The sequence below is a fragment of the Emydura macquarii genome, unplaced genomic scaffold, assembly GCF_026122565.2.
Source record: "Emydura macquarii macquarii isolate MOO-44397 ecotype Brisbane River unplaced genomic scaffold, CSIRO-AGI_Emac_v2 contig_18, whole genome shotgun sequence".
Classification (NCBI taxonomy): Eukaryota; Metazoa; Chordata; order Testudines; family Chelidae; genus Emydura; species Emydura macquarii.
The window spans coordinates 13,065,567-13,085,968 of NW_027130155.1; the positions used below are offsets into that span (position 1 = coordinate 13,065,567).

At 38.7% G+C, this 20,402-nt stretch overlaps 1 protein-coding gene across 10 annotated transcripts in view; it reads left to right on the forward strand.

Annotated features, from left to right (window-relative positions):
- The window catches only part of DOCK10 (dedicator of cytokinesis 10), a 213,013-nt gene that overhangs the window by 160,918 nt on the left and 31,693 nt on the right, over window positions 1-20,402 (forward strand). For 6 of the 10 annotated variants that reach the window (XM_067562553.1, XM_067562432.1, XM_067562498.1 and 3 more), the window contains 16 exons: window positions 2,494-2,590; window positions 4,522-4,566; window positions 5,129-5,304; window positions 5,419-5,535; window positions 6,844-6,955; window positions 7,777-7,898; window positions 7,986-8,100; window positions 8,848-8,914; window positions 9,315-9,362; window positions 10,049-10,150; window positions 11,746-11,921; window positions 14,392-14,504; window positions 15,446-15,583; window positions 17,368-17,550; window positions 18,200-18,310; window positions 19,808-20,023. In XM_067562553.1, the coding sequence (XP_067418654.1) occupies window positions 2,494-2,590; window positions 4,522-4,566; window positions 5,129-5,304; window positions 5,419-5,535; window positions 6,844-6,955; window positions 7,777-7,898; window positions 7,986-8,100; window positions 8,848-8,914; window positions 9,315-9,362; window positions 10,049-10,150; window positions 11,746-11,921; window positions 14,392-14,504; window positions 15,446-15,583; window positions 17,368-17,550; window positions 18,200-18,310; window positions 19,808-20,023 (1,938 nt within the window). The remainder of the gene's footprint in view (window positions 1-2,493; window positions 2,591-4,521; window positions 4,567-5,128; window positions 5,305-5,418; window positions 5,536-6,843; window positions 6,956-7,776; window positions 7,899-7,985; window positions 8,101-8,847; window positions 8,915-9,314; window positions 9,363-10,048; window positions 10,151-11,745; window positions 11,922-14,391; window positions 14,505-15,445; window positions 15,584-17,367; window positions 17,551-18,199; window positions 18,311-19,807; window positions 20,024-20,402) is intronic. The other 4 variants (XM_067562620.1, XM_067562798.1, XM_067562748.1 and 1 more) reach the window with 2 other exon arrangements.

The window sequence follows — 20,402 nt, forward strand, 5'->3', positions numbered from 1 at the left end:
ATGACTGGATCAGAGATACATATTCGGGAAAACAGCAAATACTAAATAACAAATAGTGCACTCTTGGTACACATTTTTGAATGAATAGTCATCCTGGCAAAAGTTTGTGAATTTTTTAGGATTCGTGAACTTCTTCACAAATATTCAGTAGTGATCTAAATGAATAAGATGACCCTATGAATCATAAAGAACCAAATTTGGTGCCTTTGTTTGCAAAATTATTCAGTTTTTTTTAACTATACATCAAGCTGTACTCAGATCTCTCACATAATCAGAGGAACAGCTGCATTATTAGGCCCTTAGTTATTGTGTTATACATGAAGATCATAAATCTGCCAAGAATTCTATGTAAGCCAAAAATTGTTTCCACATGTTTCAGTCCTTCAGCAGCAAAAACAGATGTTTAATTAAAATATCCAGTTAATGGCTAACAGAACAGTTCATTATCAGAGATTAGTCAGTCAGAAATTAGCACATCCTCAAAGATAAATGTATGTATGATATCTACATCGTAGCTTACTTTCCAAATAGTCTGCCAGAGAACATTTGAAAGTAGAATCAATGAGGAGCCAAGATAGATGTGCCAGTGTAATAGGCTTGATGCCAATGAAAAATAATATGCATAAGATGAGTTATAAAGATTCTTGTGACCTTCAGGAAATACCAAAATATCCTCAATGTCTTGGCTTGTCTTCCTTTGTAACTAGAGAGCAAAACAAGTGCCAGTCATTCAGTTTTGAATCAAGGTTAAGCTTTTATTGGCTTGTGTACTTTGGTTTTTAACTATTTGTTTACTTACAAAAAAGTGTTGCTGATCCGAGTCTTCTAGAAAGTTGAACTGTGCATGTAGCCATTTGAAGAAACGGTATGTGCGGTTCTGTCAGTACATACCATTGCACCAAGTCAATTTATTCTAGGTGTGGATGAAACTCAATGGTAGAGTTGATCCATTGAAAATTTTCCAGAGGAAATTTCAATATTTTATTATTTGTTTTCATCCTGAATTGGGACAAAAAGCAAAAATATTCTAAAAAATCGGATTCAGAAATATTGTAGTGTTTCATTTTGACATTTATTTGTGTCCCCTTGAGCTGCCATGGTGCCTCATTGACGTTTTAGTTCAGGTGCCTCATGCCCCCATTCTCTTTTATCAGTTCTGGGGCTGACTGACCATGACTATGGTGCATCATGGAGATATAATCATTCCAATAGAAAATTCCCAACCAGCTATATTCAACAGGTTCTGAAAAGTTCAGATAAGCCACAAAAGTTTTCCAAGCTTTTTGGCCTTGGCCATTTTATGTGCTCTTGGTATCCTAGCTCTACTGCACAGCCGAAATGAAGAGACTGCACTTGTGTCATGGACCCTTCACACTCTTTAAGACAGGGCAAGATTTGGGCCTTTACAGATACATGCAGATACTGGAACAAGTGTTTGATGTGGTATATCAGCTTATTGTTGCTCTGATAAATTGGTCCTGCTGCATCCTGGAAAACAGTTTTTTATAAGTTAGAACACTGTTCTGAGAAGAGGACATGAATCTAAATACTCCTTATGGGACCTCAGGCAAGACAGTTTCCCATCTGTAAAATGGGAATAATTATTTCACATGGGAGTTCCAAAGCTTAATTCATTATCATTGCAAAGCATGTTGAGCTTTTTGGATAGGAAAGTGCTATAGAAAGGCAAGATATTGTTACTAAACAATATTCATTCTTATTAGAATGCTGAGATATGCATGCACACACACAACAACATGGGAATTAGTTTTTCCCTGTGTTATAGTTTGTATAGTTCCCTTTGTATAAATTTTGTTATAGTTTCAATGCTCATTAAAACACAATTACACTTTAATTAGCAGCATTACTGATTGAAAGGAATTACTGGAGTTGATGTCTATTATCAGAAACACTATGGGCCGGATCCAAAGCCCATTGAAATCAGTGGAAAGAGTTACCATTGACTTCAGCTGACCTTAGGATCAGGCCTAATACTGCCGAAGAGTGAAGAGGAAAGGAAACACATAAAATTGTTGAAATATTTTTTTTTAGTGAGTACACAGTGTTGGGTCAGTGAGTGATACAGACTATTGAAATGATTACTACAGTCCTGAATTATGTGAAATGGAGGTGATACATCATACCTCCTAAGAGTTTAAGTAACAGCATATGCAATCCAGGGGAGCCTGTGCGTGGTCTTAAAGTGAAAACTGCCTTAAATATGTAGTTTGGTTTAAGTCATACAGGATCAGTGTGTAATTAAATTTCAGGAATCCCCCCCAAAAAGCAGGTATGGTTATGATAAATGTCTTTAATAACATTTGGAGGTGGGGTTTATCTGATTCTATACTATAGCATTACATAACAGACCATTAATTTTCAGTGGCTGATGTGAATGATTTTGAGGTAGAGAGAAATTTTAATGTAATTTTTAACCTTGTTTCCTGTTGTCATTAAAGTCCATACCAATTATTTAATATTGTGATGTTTCAGATTTTATATCAGTACAAATTCGACTTTCTTCAAGAAGTTTGTCACCATGAACACTTTATTCCTCTGTGCCTGCCCATACGATCTGCAAACATTCCAGGTAATAGCTCTCCTCCCATAGTGGTTTGTGAAATGTACTAGTTGTCACATATTTCACAGGCCAATTAGCATGGGTGGCATTATAAACTCCCCAAGAATAACATCTATACATTAGATATGAAAGGAGAGAATAGGATTTAGAAGTGATGTTAATTAAGTGGTAATATAGATCTCCCAGTTTAAATGTCTGTTTATTTCTGAGACAAGGTGGGTGAGGAAATATCTTGTATTGGACCAACTGCTGTTGGTGAAAGAGACGCTTTCAAGCTACACAGAGCTCTTCTTTGGGTCTTTATTTATTTCTGTTCATCCCAAATATACCTGCAAATCCAGTTCTAAAGTGGATCTTTTAATTGAAATTTTGGTATAGTGACCTACGATGCTTGCAGAGAGAGAAGTACTAAAGCTGAAACTGGGTGGAGAGATGGGAACTGCAAGAGGTGTCTGAAGCTAGGAGGAGGTTTGAGAGCAGGGGCAGCCGTAAAGAAGGAAGCCAAAGTTGTGAAGGAGGTTGGAAGATGTATCCTCTTCAGCTGGGGATAGTGAGGTTCCACAAGCAGTAACTTGGGGAGATGGAAGGCTCTCCTGCTCCTGTTCATCTGGTGAATGTACATTCTAGCCATTGTCTCGCTAGTATCTATGAGCTGATTACCCTTTGGGAGGAGTAGCTCCTCAAACACCTGTAGTTCTGAAACATAGGTTTCACCACCAATAGGCTGTGGGCACTTATCCTCCAAAGCTAATCTCAGTATGTTTGGTGTTCTGAGTGCGACCTCCTAGTTGTGGCCACTACTACTACTTTTCCTCATTTACCAAACTCCCTTCTAGACATGTATACTGACAAGTGAGAGTCACCTGTAGGCCACAAGTAATGCTCCTTTCTAGAGAGAGCAGCAAGGCAGAAGATGCCTTATGATGCGCAGACTAATCTGCACATCTTTTATGCTTCCTTCTGCAAAACAGAGTAAGAGATGAGAATTCCCCACTCCCCTTTCACATCTGGAACAGCTTCTTTAGTCTTGGTTTTGTGGTTAAAGTGCATGATTGAGCAGTTTTGCTGTTGACTTGAGTGAAGCCTGGATTTCACCCCAGGCTCTATTCCCAGCTCTGTCACAGTCATCCTGTGTGACCTGGGGCAAGTCACTTAGGATTTGATCCTGCAGGGTGCTGAGCATGAGTGTAAAAAAGTCCCACTGAAGGCAGGAGCCACACAGTATCTCCCTGAGTGTGAGCCTTTTTCCTCTGTGTGTGTTAGTTTCCTCGTCAATAAAAGGATAATGCAATGCTTCCCTCACAGAGCTGCGGTGAGGCTAAATGCATTTCTGTTGGTAAACTGTGGAGAGACTTTCACATTGAGGCTTTACAGAAGGGCAAAGAATTAATTATTCATTATTATTGTATGTTATTGTATTGGTCTTTTACTAGAAGAGGAGGAATATTTCAGTCATGTTTGGGTGACTTGACCCCAGCTCAAGTCACTTTTGCCGATGTATACCTTGTGGATCAAACGCCATGATATTCATCTGGTTTCTACATTATTCTGCAAGAATTTGCTATCCAAAGCTATTGACTCGGGTGACATGGCAAATGTGAATTGTGAAAATCTCTGCCTGTGTAGAAAGAGTACTCTATTAAAAAACTGAAACGTATCTCATAGTTACCTATTCTACTATGCAAAACTGAATACCCCCTGCCCCCCGTGTTTATCATGCATCCATTATAAATGAAATAGACAATTATCCAAGGTCTGAATCTAAAGCACATTGAAGCCAATAGTAACCTTTCTGTTGAATTTGATGGATTTTGGATTAAGTATCAAAAGAGAAACAAAACAAATATACTTCTCACACATCATACTAATGTCATTAATTTGATTTAATAAAAATGTATCATTTCTGCCTGTTTTTTTTTTTTTTTTAATGGTAAATCAAGATTCCGTGACGCCTTCAGAATCAACACAGGAATATTATGCATCAGGTGAGAGCCTAATTCCTTACAGTGCTACACGTGGAGTGTTAGTGAACAGATAAAACTGGGCATGAGAAGTTTTTATTCCCAGCTCTATCACTGAATTGTGGTGTTACCTTGGGGAAGTCATTTAAATTATCTGACAGTAGAATGTTTGGATCTCTGTGTCTCAGTTTCTTTAGCTATGAAATGGGGATAATACTTAGATGCTATCCCTCAAAAGGGTGTTTGAAGGCTTATTCAATGTTTGTAAATTACTTTGAGAGCCTCAGATGGGAAGCACAATATGTGTAAATTCATCATTCATTTATAAATTATACAAACTGCATGAGCTTAAGAAATATTAGTTATTGATATTTGATAATTTGTTCTGAAACTCACATGAGCTAAACTGGGTTTGGCTTTCTATGAAACCCTCTATATGCCAGGTGTATGGTTAGATGGGTCTCTCCAATGTGAAACAATTTAATAAGTCTGCCTGGAAATTTTTGGACAAAATCTTTATTTCTAGAATGTATATTAACATAGTTCATTTCAAAATAAAATGAGCTCCTTGTCTGTTCTGATCTAGATATTCCAGAATACACTCTGACCAATGAATTTTGCCGTAAACACTTCTTAATTGGATTGCTGCTTCGGGAGGTTGGCTTTGCACTGCAAGAGGACCAAGATATTAGGCACTTAGCTTTGGCTGTGCTTAAAAACCTAATGGCAAAACATTCATTTGATGATCGATATGCAGATCAGGTAAGTGAGCTTTCTATTCTTTCTGCTGGTATTTCCATTCAGAGAAATACATTTGAAGGCTACTCACTCCCCAGTTTACAATGATTTGTTTCTTTCGATGTTTTTCACTCTCAGGATAAACAGGCACAAATAGCAAACTTGTACATGCCCCTCTATGGCATGCTTTTGGACAATATGCCAAGGATTTACATGAAGGATATGTTTCTTTTCAATATAAATACATCCATTCAGGTAACTGAAAGCAGTTTTTCATAACTTTACTAGGGATCGTTGTAGTTGTTGATCTCCCTTTCTTCCTCTAGCATTAACTAAAAAGGAGGGCACCCACAGTTATAAAGGGGACAGAAGATTTTCAGAGTAGGGTTCTAGAAACACAATCAAGAAGGGAGAGGGCACATCCTGAGAACTCTGGGAATGAAGGGTAAGGTGAGAGTGGTGAAAGGAGAGAGGTTTGCAGGGGATTTCATGTTGAATGTCACCTTAATAATAGCTTTCCAAACAACACCCGCAAGTTCAGGTTCACAAAAAGCAATGCTGGTTTTGCATGGCTCTAGTGGCGAGACTGTTCCTGCTCCTGAGAAGCGGAAGACACAGCAGGAAGTCTGTACCACGTTAGTATAGCCGTGGGTCCTGATCTGACAGACACTTATGCATGTGCTTAACAATATGCACGTGCATATTCCCTTTGGTGCCAGTGGGACCACTCGCATGCAAAAGTTTAAGCACATGCATAAATGTGAGCAGGATCCAGGGCCTTGATTGCTCATTCAAGATATGTTCTGTGGGAAACATACTAAAAAGACGCAGCATGAAAGCACTGAGAGAGAGCTCTGACAGCTGCTTTTTTAATCCTAGTTGATCTCTGTTCAGGATTCATTGACTACACATCCGTGGCTGAGAAATGGGGATGTAGCATCTCAGATTAATCTCAGTGGACCAGATTCTGACTTCAGTTGCTCTGGTGGAAATCTGGAGTTACTTTCTTGGCCTCAGTACAATGGAATTTACACCTGTGTAACAGAGATCAGAATCTGGCTCAGCACTATTCTATAAATCACCTGGTAGGAGTATTGTTTATAAGAATGCACTTGTGGTCTGCCTCTGCCCCTAAAGAGATTAGATGCGTTATTCATATGGCCATATTCAGTCTCCAAAAACTAGGAGCAAGTGTCTGCAGAAGCTATGGCCCTCCACAGCTTCCAGCAAACCTACCTGTTTCACTTGATAATTGCTAATAGTATTAAATACCCCCTTTTCTGACATTTATGCAAGTGGTTTAAGAAGCAAACACACTCTTAGACTTGATCTGTCATATGCAACTCTACTTATGAGAGAGTTTCATATTGCACATTATTACTCAGTGTATTATGGTAAGCCTTGATGTCTTCTGGCTGCCTTGTCTAACCAGTTGAAAGCTCAGTGTCTAAGCAATCAGGTCAGATGTATGGTAATAATAAAATTAATGAACAGGCTGCGTGTGAGTTTATAAAAAGTGATATTAGGTGCTGAGTATTTGTTTCTGCCCACTTTGAAATGCAGGGATCTGGGGATGACTTGAGCACTGCAGGAGGATTTCAGAGTCAAACGGCAATCAAACATGCAAACTCTGTGGATACATCTTTTTCCAAAGATGTCCTGAATTCTATAGCAGGTACTAAAGAAGCACACACAAAGATGTCTGTGTATTTCACTCCATTGTGCTTATTGCTGAAAAGTATCTTTCATGGAGAATATCATCATGAACCCATTTTTGTGACATACAGGAAAACAAGCTATGCTGTGTCTCTCCTCCTTTCCCATATTTTTGATTCATTTTATTTTTCTTCTGAAACTACTTTCATTGGTTTCCTAATTCTACTGCTTCTCGTGATGATGCCAACTTTGCCGTTAGCCTTTTATTAATCTCTGTGCATTAATGTATTCTTGCAGTTGCCTCGTGCTTTAAAAATATTTACAAAGATTCTCCTGTAATTCTAAAACCTCATGGAATGGGGAGTTGCCACTTTCTTCACAAGTATGCTAGGTACATCAAAAGGTCATGCTCCAAAGAAGTCATTACATGCTGTACTGAAGGGGTGAATTTGTAATAAGGCAAGCAATTTTGTTTTTTCAAAAGGTAATGAAAGGGAAGAAACACAACTTAATTTGTTTACTTCACCTAAGGCCCATTTCAAAGCCCACTGAAGTCAGTGAAAGTTTTTCCACTAACTTCAGTGTGCTTTGGATCAGGCCCTCATAAAAGTAATAGTTTTTTTTAATGCCATGAATAACAGCAAACCGTATTATTTTATTTCAACTTGTTACATGTTTTCAATACCAAATGTAGTCATCAGTAGCTTCATGACAGGGGTTGACAGTTCAAAGTACTGGTGTCAATCCTACATACAACATATTTTTGGTTTTTCATTATTACTATTAGTTTTTGTCCCCATACACATTATTTTAGCATGTTGCCGTGACTTGTGTTTACAGCCTTTTCATCAATAGCTATCTCTGCAGCAAACCATGCTGATTCCAGAGCTTCCTTAGCAAGTCTTGACTCTAACCCAAGTACCAATGAAAAAAACAGTGAGAGAACTGACACCTGTGAAAAGGTACATGCGTAAATACTTGAAAATAATTCTTACAGTTAAAAAGTCTATCTTGATACTCAATAAGCCAGTGTGTTTCCAATTCCACAGATTGTGAGACCTTTGTCTTTGATTGGATCAATTCTTCGCTTCGACAAGTTAGATCAGGCTGAAACTAGAAGCCTTCTTATGTGTTTCCTTCACATTATGAAAACAATTTCAGAAGGTAAAAGTAATTCCCCCAAAACACTCTTTTACTTGTGTTGTTATAAAATCCTTTGGGCCTTATTAGTGCTACATCTATGCTACACATTGCTTTCAGGATGTACGATATGTGTGGCTACATGCTGCAGTGACAAGCAGGCTGCACCCACACTGTGGGGCACACCTACATGTGTCAGTGAAAGGCTCTGGCAGGAGGGAGTCAACGGGAAAAGCAGTAGCTCCCCACTTCTGGAGCCTTTCACTGCAGCAAGGAAAGGCTCTGCCAGGAGGGAGGCAGCAGAGAAAGGCTCACGTTCTGCTACCTCCCTGCTGCCAGAGCCTTTTCCTATGGCCGGAGTCCTTCCCTGTGGTGGGGAAAGGCTCCAGCAGCAAGGAGTTGCAGGAATTCTTCCCCACTGCCTTTCCCTGCTGCTGGGAGGCAGCAGGACACAACAAAGCTAAAAATTGCAGTGTAGACGGGAAGGCACAGCTTGGATGAGTATAGAGCCATGCAGGATATGTGCTCAGGTACATATCTGCACCTTCAGGTGTGTCTGTATTCTACTCACCTACTCACCGTCTACACTGCTATTAAACTTGTGCTAGAGGGGCTACTCAAGTACATACTCTACATGCAGCCAAAAGATGTGTGCTGTGTTAACTGAGTCTAAAGTCAAGGGAGTAATTCTTATTGTCTTCAGTCGGCTTTGGATTGGGCCCTCAATCTCCAATGATTGCTAAATTCCTACATTTTGATGTCTGGTTCCAGATACACTGATTTCCTACTGGCAGAGAGCTCCATTCACAGAGATAACGGACTTTTTCAACATTTTAGAGTAAGTTCACTCTGTAATTTGTTTGCTGGTTTGTTAAGTAATATTGTTCTCTAGCAGCTGCTGCAGTAATAGTTTAATCTTTTACTTGCTTTGGTAAAATTCAGTCATGCTAATGATTAAAGGCCATATCATCCCTTATGTTAGCTATTTCCTGGAAGAGGACTGGAAACTCTTTGGGGTTTTTCTCACAGAGGAGAAAAGATGGGGAATAATAGCATTGAAGTGGTAATCTCCCCTTCTGCCTCCCCAGTTCTGGGAGCTGCTAGGCCTTGGACCATTTGCTAACCTAGTGGTGGATTTATCATGGGTCTCATTAAATAGATAGAGACTCAGAATTTTTGCAAAAATAGCATGGTGTCACTAACCAGAATCATTACAAAATGTACTTGTTGCCTTTCAGGGTTTGCCTGCAAAATTTCAGATATCTAGGAAAACGAAATATAGTAAGGTAATTATTTTTTACTTATGCAGCGTAGATTACATTGTTGTTTTAAGTACTACCGCGGGGCTTACCACTTAGATAAAAGTCATCAAGATATGTCAATTTCATTCTGAAGGCATCAGGTTACCTACAGCTATGGGAGCTGACCTACACTTTTTTTTCAACCCTATGAATGTTTGGAGCTCAGCTACTACAGCCATTTTCCTAGGAAAACAGATGGATTGCTTGTGATATGGTGACTACTGCACTATCCTATTGGGGTTTTCCCAATCTTGTTTTTTGTGTGAAAATACCACAGAAGGACAAATAGATCCCTTTATTTGTCACCATAGAACTGTGATGGAATGGTGCTGTCATGCATCGATGAATGCTTTAAAAGAATTAGAAACTGAGATTCCTCTACCCCTAGTATTTTTCTTTACCCCCTAAATTGAAGAGCATGAGATCATTTTTCCAGCTGTCAAGCATGAAACGTGCACTTCTGTTGCACCATGTTACGATGCTTCATTTTTCATTTCAAGCTACAACAATGAACTTTTCTGTCATATGTTCAGTAGCAAAATGAAGAGTCTCTGTATTAACCAGTTCACACTTTATATCACGTTTTGCCAGACACGTTTGTGTTATTCACAGACGTGACAGGATCAGTGTCACGTACCATAACAGCGTTAACATTTATTTTCTCTTATCAGGAAAATTGCTGCTGCATTTAAGTTTGTTCAGGCCACCCAGAATAATGGAACTCTTAAAGGGTCTAACTCATCTTGTCAGACATCAGGTCTACTGTCGCAATGGTAATTATTAAGCTTTTAACACCTTAAACCAAACCAAGACCAGAATAGGTCTAAACACAGGGTCTAATTCTCATTTACATCCACCTTAAGACTCCTTTACAGTGCCAATTATTAGAGTGCCAATATACGACCCACATCTGGTTACTTCCACATTTACATGTAGTGTAGTCATTTATTATTGTGTCCATATTATAAGATAGGTAAGCTCTCTCCTTCTTCCTGATCTTTTTTCTCCCAATAATCAATATATTGTACAATTTTTTTGGCAGAATTTAATTGTTCTATCCTATGGCATCTGATTAAATTGCAGAAGTAAAACGTATCTTGTAATAAATAGCCTTTATGCCCACTTGAGGGGAAAATCAGTGTGTGTGTTTATAACATGCTAGCAGGTGTCGATCCTGCTGGGGAAAGGTTCAGTGGGTTCTGTTGACTCTTCGAGGCAGGCGACTTATTGCCTCATCTGAAAATCAGGGAAGTTTTCTAGATAAAGAAGATCAAGGCCTGAGGTAGAAACCCTAAGAGCAGCCAAGCCAGGAGACAAGGAATGAAGGGACTGAATTTCTAACTCCACGTGGTTGGTAATCTTTGTCTAAGAGGAGGTTGGGAAAGACTCTGTTCACACTGTTTTGTGCTTTTCAGATAAAACTGTTTATGCGCAGCTGATTTAAACCCAATAATGCCCAACATCATAAGCCTGTATCATGGCATATAAAACATGCGGAAAAGGAAGCATTCGTTCCTCCTCCCACCTCCTATCCACCCCCTCCCCCTCCCTCCCTCTGAATAAGCACTGATCTCATTTTCACAGCTGGAACTGGCAAAGTGCCTTTGAATTAAAGCATGATGAGGCCATTGTTTTACTGCACGTTTACATGAGAACCACCACAAACGAAGCGCACTGCAGCTGTTTCCAGTGACTGCTACAGTCTGCATCCTCCCAAAGCAGCAGCTAGCCGTTTTGGCTATAAAAAATGTTTTTAAGGAATGGCGAAGGCACGTGTTAAGAGAGAAATAAAATATTGTGACTTTCCAATGGCCCTTCTAATTTGCTCTCTGATTTTGAAGTTTATGGTTGATTTATTTACATTTGCTGACTAATGATATATTTTCATGTAGATGTGGAGCCAGATTTTCAAAGTAGCCCAGGGTAAGATTTTTCAAGTACTCAACAGTTGGGGTCAGATTTTCACCCAGCCATTCCTATTGTGACACTTAGAACCTGATTTTCAGCATGTTGGCTGAATAAAATCTGGCCATTGAAAGGGAGATTAGCTTTTTTGAAAATAAAAATGTTTTAATATAATCAAATAATTATAAACAAATCAAAGACATTTTTAGTGTACAGGAAATTAGATATAAATGCTCATTTTATTGCTGAAACTATTATTGCCTTGAGTCCTGATTTTCCACCTTCTGTGTACACTAGTAGAAGGACCTCTTTTTGGGCAGGTTACTCCTAGTGGGGACAGATGAGGAGGTAGTTATGACTTACGGTCATTGAGAAATATTTCAGATAATTCTGAGTGACATGGAAAAACTATAGGGACATGATAACAACATTTAAACAAAAAATGGTGCCCTTTCAATTTCAGGGTGCATTCTACATCCAGTCATGATGGCAACAAATATCACAGATCACAAACGTTACCAATAATCCGTGGCAAAAATGCATTTTCCAACCCCAAACTCTTGCAAATGATAGACAGCAGATCACAAACGTTACCAATAATCCGTGGCAAAAAGCAAATGATAGACAGCAGCATTGCAAGTAAGTACAAAGGAAACAAATCTATTTATCTGTCTATCTCTCTATCTTAGCTTTCTCTATAAAGCCCATCACCATAGTATCTAAGAGTCTGATCCAAAGTCCATTGATGTCAGTGAGAGTATTTACATTGATTTCAATGGGTTTTGAATCAGGCCCTAAGGGCTGAAATGGTATTTGTATGAATATTAATAGTTGGGCTATAGACCTGTAAAGATAAAAAAGGCCAACACTCAAACATCAGAACCTGCAGATAAGCACTTAATCCCATATTTAGAAAACAAAATTAGCAGTTTGATTTTCAGAGGTGCTGACTTCTCATTGACTTCAATGGATTTACACCACCCATGTTTTTGCCTGCCTCATTGAGTTCCATGATTATTTACACCCCCTAAGAATCTGGCCCCAGGAATGTTGTACAATCAGATGAGCAATAACTGAAATGGTATACATATTAGAGCTGGTAAAAAAAATGGGACTTTGCAAATAATTTTAGGAAAAAATTGTGCCATTTTCCATCTAAAAATTTCAAAATTCTGAGTTTTTCAACCATCTTTAATCATTACAAATGAAAGTCTTCAAAATACAGCGTGGCACTAACTGCTGTAAATTGTTATTTCCTTGTCATTTCCACATCCTGTTGCTTTGATCTGTAGAAAGCAGATTTTTATGAAAATGGATGCTTTAGAATCTTACATGGCAATTTTCCTTTTAATCCTAAAATTAGGAGGCAATATCTTGTGTGCTCATTAAAATGTAGTGGATATTGGACATTCAAAAAATAACAGGTATCCTTAAAATATGCCTACATGTGTGTCTGTTTAACTATAATAATGAAGTTCTGTGTCAGTCACAGAATGCAGTAATATGAGCTCTTACAGTAGATACCCCATCTTTAAAAAATACATGTCCGTTCTTTTCCCCTATAGCATTGCAGCTCACTGGAGTGAATTGTAGCATTAGAATATCGTTCTAGAATTATAGCATTTACAGACAAGTCAAGCATTTGCTTACTCACATATGAACAAATAGGGCCAGATTCTTGCAGAACATGGGTGTTCCAAGAGGGAAGGCTCAGAGGGGCTCTCTTCTCCATTTGCCACTCCTATCGTGTTTTTATGCTGTGGACAGCCAGAATCCTAATACTTGTAATCCCTGAATGCAAGGCGAGGGGGAGTTTTAGTTCCTCCAGTGATATCCTAAACAGGTGAGGACAGTATCCATTCCCTTTCTGCACAACTAAAGTGGATGCTGAAATGAATGTACACTGCTCTTTTATATATATAATAATTATTATAGAAAAGTTTACTTTCCCCAGGTCCTTTGAAGGCCACGCTCTAGCTCAGACAGAAGTTATGGGGTTGATGTGGGTAAAACTTCCTGGCATATGGCATGTAGGAGACTAGATTATCATACTATTACCTTCTGGCCTTAAAGTCTATGAATGAAAGGTCTCCTTCAGAGTCATATTGAAATGGAAGCTGGGGGAGTCAAGGTCAGAGTGCTGAGGCACATGGTCTCCACTTGGATGGCTTTTGACAGCTCTCTTGAGTGTTGTGGATCTCAGGAAACATGATTTTTCAGGGAACAAACCCCCTTCCCATTCCATGGTAGCACATGGGGTTGGAAACCAGGGAGAATGGTTGGGGGTAAGCCCCTGTCCTTTCCTTCTGAGGGACTAATCATTTGCTAACTGCATCAGCTACAACTGGTTTAATGCCCTCTACACACACAACCTAATATACCCTACAGTTAGCCCTTAACAGACCAAGAAGATACAGACAGACAGACCTGAAAAAGATAGTTAACTGGGGCAAACTGTGACAGAAAATCTCAAATACGTATTTGTTTATTGCACATTAATTTTTTCTGAGAGAAATGTGATGATTGGCTCTAAGGCCATTACAAGCTGGCAGCGGCACAGCTGTACCGATAGAGCTGTGCCGCTGCAAGAGCGCTCATGTAGCTGCGTTATGGCAACAGGAGAGAGCTCTCCCGTCAACATAATAAAACCAGCCCGATGAGCAGCAGTAGCGTCTCCCACCAACATAGTGGTGTGCACACGAGCACTTATGTCGGCAAAATTTATGTCTCTCAGGGCTAGGTTGGTTTTTTTTCCACATTGCTGAGCGACAAAACGTTTTGTCGACATAAGTGCTAGTGTAAACATGGCCTAATTCATTGTTCAAATCCCATCAGGCTGAATGTAATCTGCGATGAAAAAAGAAAACAAAGAAACAATATTCTGTAAAGTTGAAAAGTTGTTACAAAATTGAAGCAAACAGCGTTGCCCCCTTTTCTCCCCCGTCTCCTCTTCCTCCTCCCTCCTCCCCCCTCCCCCGGCCGCTTTAACTTACATGCACATTTAGGAAAGACTGTTTGTATTGGACTTTGGAAGCAGTTCTGATCCAGTTGTAGAATTATTTATTTTGATACTCACTTTGTTGTTCTCGTCCCACTTCTTTTGCTGTAGGCAGCTCCAATGAAACGGACATTGTATACTACGTGGACACAGAGGCAAATATTGCCACAGAGGTTTGCCTCACCATTCTTGACCTGCTGTGTCTTTTCACTCAGTATCACCAGGTATGTTCCATTGTCGCACATTCTGCTTGAAATGGAGTCATAGGTTTGAGCAAAAAGAGAATTTTAAATGAGTCTCAAAATGCCCCTGAGGACATTAAAAAGAAATAAATGTAATGCCAAATCATTCCATTACAGAGGGGTTTTTGGGAGGGAAGGCAGAGGGGTCTAGTAAGCCCCCCTGCAAGTATTGGCCTAAAGTGCTCTGTCTGAGCAGAAGAGCTAGGAAAAGGGATGATCCATCACTTGCTATGGTGTAATAATAGTAATGCTTTGATCTCATATAAACCTGTCATTAAAGAATCTCAGCACCTTTACAAAGGTGAGTAAGTATTATCCACATTTTAAACATAGAGAAACTGAGGCACAGAAAAGCTAAGGACAAACTTTTTGAACTTGGATGCATAAAGCTTAGGCTGCTAACTCCATGCTGAGGCACTTGAATAAAAGTCACCTGAATTGCAGACATGCTGAAATAGCTCCTACTGAAGTCAATGGCAGTTCAGTGGATGCTCAGCACCTCTTAAAATCAGGTCACTGATCAAGCCATTCTTGTAATATGGATTTAGGTGCCTAACTGTAGGCACTTAAGTTAGAAAATGTTGGCCTATGTGACTCGCTCAAGGTCGCACAGATAGAAAGTGGAAGCCATCAAAAGAGCCGAGTTCTCATGAGTCCCTAAGTGGTATGTTTCATAGTTAGTGTTAATGAGTGGGGAGAACAAACAGTGGAAAACAATGGTCCCATATTATTGTAGGTGTGAAGAGCCTGCAGCCCACTGGGACTGCCTTATGTTGCTGCTAACCACTAAGCATTTGTAGGGCAGACATTAAAGATACCACCACACTTGGACACATTAGACTTGGTGCAGAAAAACAAAGGAACCATTTTCTATTCCCTTATTTTAAAAATGTGACAATCTTGTTTGTGTGCTGACTTTTCAGAGACAACTCCAGCAATCTGATTGCCAGAATGCACTGATGAAAAAGGTCTTTGACACCTACCTACTCTTTTTGCAAGTCAATCAGTCAGCGATAGCCCTCAAGCATGTCTTTGCTGCTTTGCGGTTGTTTGTGAGCAAGGTAACTATACTTTTATTCCATTTGAAAGCTGTTACATGAGGTTGGCAGGGCACTGCAACAAATCCAACTTTGTGGAGGATTTCACACTTTAAGGTGCTCTGTCTCTTCATTTCATTGGTATTTAGGGATCATTGTTGAAAAAGACCCTCTGATTTACTACTTGCAGTTTTGCAAGTGCTTATAATTATGGGAGCATTTTCTAGCACTTAGACATTGAACTACCTCACTGTGCCTGGGAATCAGGTCTAAAAGCTACACGATCGCAAAATCAGAGATGGAGTTGAGACCCTTTTAAAAAAATAATCAGGATATGGCAGATGGATGGTAGTGATGGCTGAGGAGAAGTGGGAGAAATGCTATTGTAATTTTGTAACATTAAACAAAATTGATCTGATTCTCCAGTCTCTTGCATGTAACACAGTAGTAGAGAAAAGTTTAAGCTACATGCCATTCTTCCAAAATGGTTGTAAATTGCAAAAAAAAAAAAAAAAAAAATATATATATATATATATATATGCTCATACCTCTTCCAGCCACATAGCTCAAAGGCCAAGGGAAGCATAAAAGAAACCAGCCACAGACAGCTTTAAATTACACACCAGACTGCCAGGAGCCAGAGGAGCATGTGCTGTGGCAGGAGAGTAACGATCTAACGTCATGAGATCCATCCATCCCATTACCTGCAAGGGTTGTGTTCTTTCTCCAAACGTCTCTAGGCATATTGATCTCAATAGTGGTTCTTGTGGGGATAACAATCTCATAACAATAATAGCAATCTAGATCTGCGCCAAACATGCTTATCTTCTCCCTACTCTCATTTCTTCTGTTTTCTGCTGTTTCCATCCTATGATCAGTAGCTGCTGGCACCTTTACATCCTATGCTCTCTGCCTTCTAATGCTATTCAGGCTGTTGGCCACAAGGGGCACACTGGCTTTCTGTGGCATGAAGGCATAGTAATCAACAGAGCACAGCAAAATTTTTCACCAAAATGTTTTTTGGCAAAAATACTGGATTCGGCAACGCTGAACTGTTTTACAAATTCATGCCAAGTTCACCAAATAGTTTGTTCTGAAAATAACCTCACCCTCTTTGCAACCTTCTCCCACTCCAAGATAGGAATGTTTCAATTTTTGGTTTGAAACAACTTTTTGTTTTGTAATTTCTTTTCAATTCATTTAAAGCAATTCAAAAACATTTGAAAATGCTCACATTGAAATGTTTTATTTCAGGTCAACAGAAACATTTGATTCAACCCAAGATGTTTTTTTTTAAACTTTTGGGTTCACCAAATATTTTGAAATTTTTTGGTTTTGGTCAAATTGAAAGGCATTTTTTCAAATTTTCAGGACTGCCAGTGGATCAAAAAAATCCATTATTTCCCCAGCTCTCGTATTCTGTACCATTCAAAACTTTGTTCTTCTCACTGGCCAGCTTTTATTTATAATGGGGTCTGAACTCTCCCCACTCCCCTTGTTTGGCTATGCTATTTTCATTGCAACTGCTGCATCTCACTACGTTTTCAGTGCACATGACATTGTTTCTACTTTCCTGAAGGTGAATTTGATTGATGCTTTGTACACAACAGAATTTGTGTGTAACTTGCACACACCATTTTCACTTGCTCTCATTTTTACACACAGGAGAATGTTCAGTTAGTGGCAAATGTTTTGGCTAGCCACTGGTGTGTGAGAGAGACAGAGTTTGACACAAAATATGTTGGCTCAGAATGAATGTAGCAAGGAGTGGGAGAAGTGCTAAACATTTTGTCATTTTTTTCCTGTAGTTTCCTTCAGCGTTTTTTCAAGGGCAAGCAGACCTGTGTGGATCATTCTGCTATGAAATCCTGAAATGTTGTAATCATAGGTCACGGTCAACTCAGACAGAGGCGTCAGCTCTTCTTTATTTTTTCATGAGAAAAAACTTTGAATTTAACAAACAGAAGTCAATAGTCAGGTCCCATCTACAGGTGAGTGAAGTATAATATGTACTTTAAACATATGGCTATATAAAATATTCCACTGAAACGACTCTTTGAATTCTGCAAATCACAATTTCTCTGTCATTCTAATTTTTCTGGCAGGTCTGAAAACATTGGGCTAGATTCACTAGTTTGTTCCAGCTGCTTTGCTTTGTTCTGGTGATGCAAAGCAGCTGCAAACTTAACTAATTGGCCAGTTAAGTCAGGTTTATGGTTTCCTTGCATCACAGGCACAACAAATAGCATTTGGAGCATATCTGACCCAATCTGCAAACTAGATCTGACCCAGTGTTTCAACAAAGTGGGCTTAACTCACCCCTCCAATTTCACAGCAGTGTGATTCAATCAGTACAGGTACATGGACATAAAACTGGAGTAATACTGTGATGAGGCAGGATTTTTTAACATTTTTAACATTTTTAAATGTAAACAATCACACGTATATAAGATGATTTGTTATTTATATTAATTTATATGCTTATATTTTGTCTTGATAAAATATTTGTGGAAAGCCCTTTTTTCTCTCCCTATTGCCCCCAACTCTTGCTAATTTTTTAAAGCAGGGAATAAAAACTATAAACAAACTTTGCTTTCCTTTAGTAACCATACCTTGTTCTTTTTTCCTTTTCACCTATAGCTCATCAAAGCTGTAAGCCAGTTGATTGCAGATGCAGGGATTGGCGGGTCTCGGTTTCAACATTCACTCGCAATAATAAATAATTTTGCTAATGGAGACAAGCAGATGAAAGTAAGAAAGATTTGGTGTCTATCACTACGTGTGATAGATGATTGAATGTTAGGAAGAGCTGAGTCACAAATAACATCATGAATAAAAGGACTGTCTTAGTTCTATAGTGATTCATGGTTCATATTATTTTCTCAAGTATTCAGGCAACTGCCAGGAACTCATGTAAATGTTAGTGAATCCCAAAATCTTAATAAATTTAGCATGAAAGTTTATTCATCTGAAAACCTTATTATTTGTCATTCACTATTTGTTATTCTCCTCTTGAAAATGTTTCACTCATCCAATCATGGAGCAGAAATTATGCCATGTGACCAGTGAAACACTATGAATAGCATGTAGTTGAAGTTAACAGTTCCCAGATGATACTTATGCTAAAAATTATTCTTCCAAGCTATTTAGCAAATACTTATGAATAATAACTACATTAATAGAAATCCCAGATTGGTTTGTGAACAATTTGCTAATCCAAAATAAGGGGCTTAACTCATAGTAAGTATTATTTTAATGACTATTTAGACCCCACTCAGCTAAATGTTTTAGAAAACAGTTTTAAATCACAACATGTATATTTTTTTACGTTCTGATTCAACTCTTTTCAAGAAACATTTTCAACTTTATACTTTAGAGCTTACTCTCCTTTCACTAGCAGTGTAAATCAGGAGTAAATCCATTGAAATCAATAGTTATACTGATGTAAAATCAGTGTAAGTAACATGGGAGTCTCAGCTATATTTTATCTTATTAAAGGGCAGCTTTGATCTTCTTTGATCTGCTAACCTTTTATCCATGTGTTCTGCTTTTGCAGCATTCTCAGCTCTGCCAGCCAAAAGAAAAGCACAATTTTATTTTTCTGTATCGTTTTGCTCTCTACACCTGTGCAAAGAAACAAAAATAAACACATACAACCCCATACCTTGAAAGTCAGAATTTATTATTGTCCATCTCAAAAAGAAAAACAGCAGAGCTGACTTAAATATTTTTTGAGAAATAATCTATGATCTGGCCAGTAGGAGAACCAAATTTTAATCTTGTGTGGTTTCAAATGGCTACGGGCCAGACTGAGATGCCATTTGTCACACTGAATACTACCTTCTGCCACTGAAGTCAGTGTGGCTCCCTGTGGAGTGAGGTATTACTTGCATCAGTAAGTGTATCTGAATCTGGCAATAAATTATTAACTGTTTAGAAACAAATGGCCAGATTTCCACCTGTTACACCAGCATCAGTTCATTGACTTCAGTGGAGTTACTTCATATAGACAGGGTGTAACTGAAATCAGAATATGGACTAGGGTTTCTAATGGATGCTGTGACATATCTGTAAATAAATGGCAGAGAACTGTGTCAAATATGTGCATATAACAGGACTATGAGCCTAATATAAATAGGAGTCTTTCCATTGACTTCAGACCCATTCAGAGGTGATACTATAGTTTGACATGATAAAAGTATGGCTTTGTAGGCCTTTTCAATGATTCATTGCTTATGTTTTCCAAAGAACAGTCACTTTCCAGCAGAGGTGAAAGACCTGACTAAACGCATCAGGACAGTTTTAATGGCCACAGCTCAGATGAAGGAACATGAGAAGGACCCAGAGATGCTTGTAGACCTTCAGTACAGCCTAGCAAACTCTTATGCCAGTACACCTGAATTACGAAGGACTTGGCTTGAAAGCATGGCCAAGATTCATGCTAGAAATGGAGATTTATCAGAGGTAATTTACATCAGACAAAGAAATTAAGCTATATTTAGATTGAGATCTACAGATGAAAAGTACTCTAGAAGAGCTAGGTGTTATTATCTAAGCAAAACGTGCAGTCTCCCTCCCATGACTGAAATATTATATGGACTGGGTTGAAGAATGCCTGGATATGACGTATATTACAATCTGTATACCAGAGATTAACCATGGCTAGCTGACACCTTGCGGAGCATGATTTGTCTTTGTTTACAGTGACCACAAGGTCATTGTCAGCATCATATTAGCTAATTCAGCTGTTAAAATTGTGTTTAAACATCATGTAATTTCCTAATGAAGACAAGACTATGGAGTTTCCATTCCCTTCTGGGTTTTTTTTTTCCAGCACAGGAGA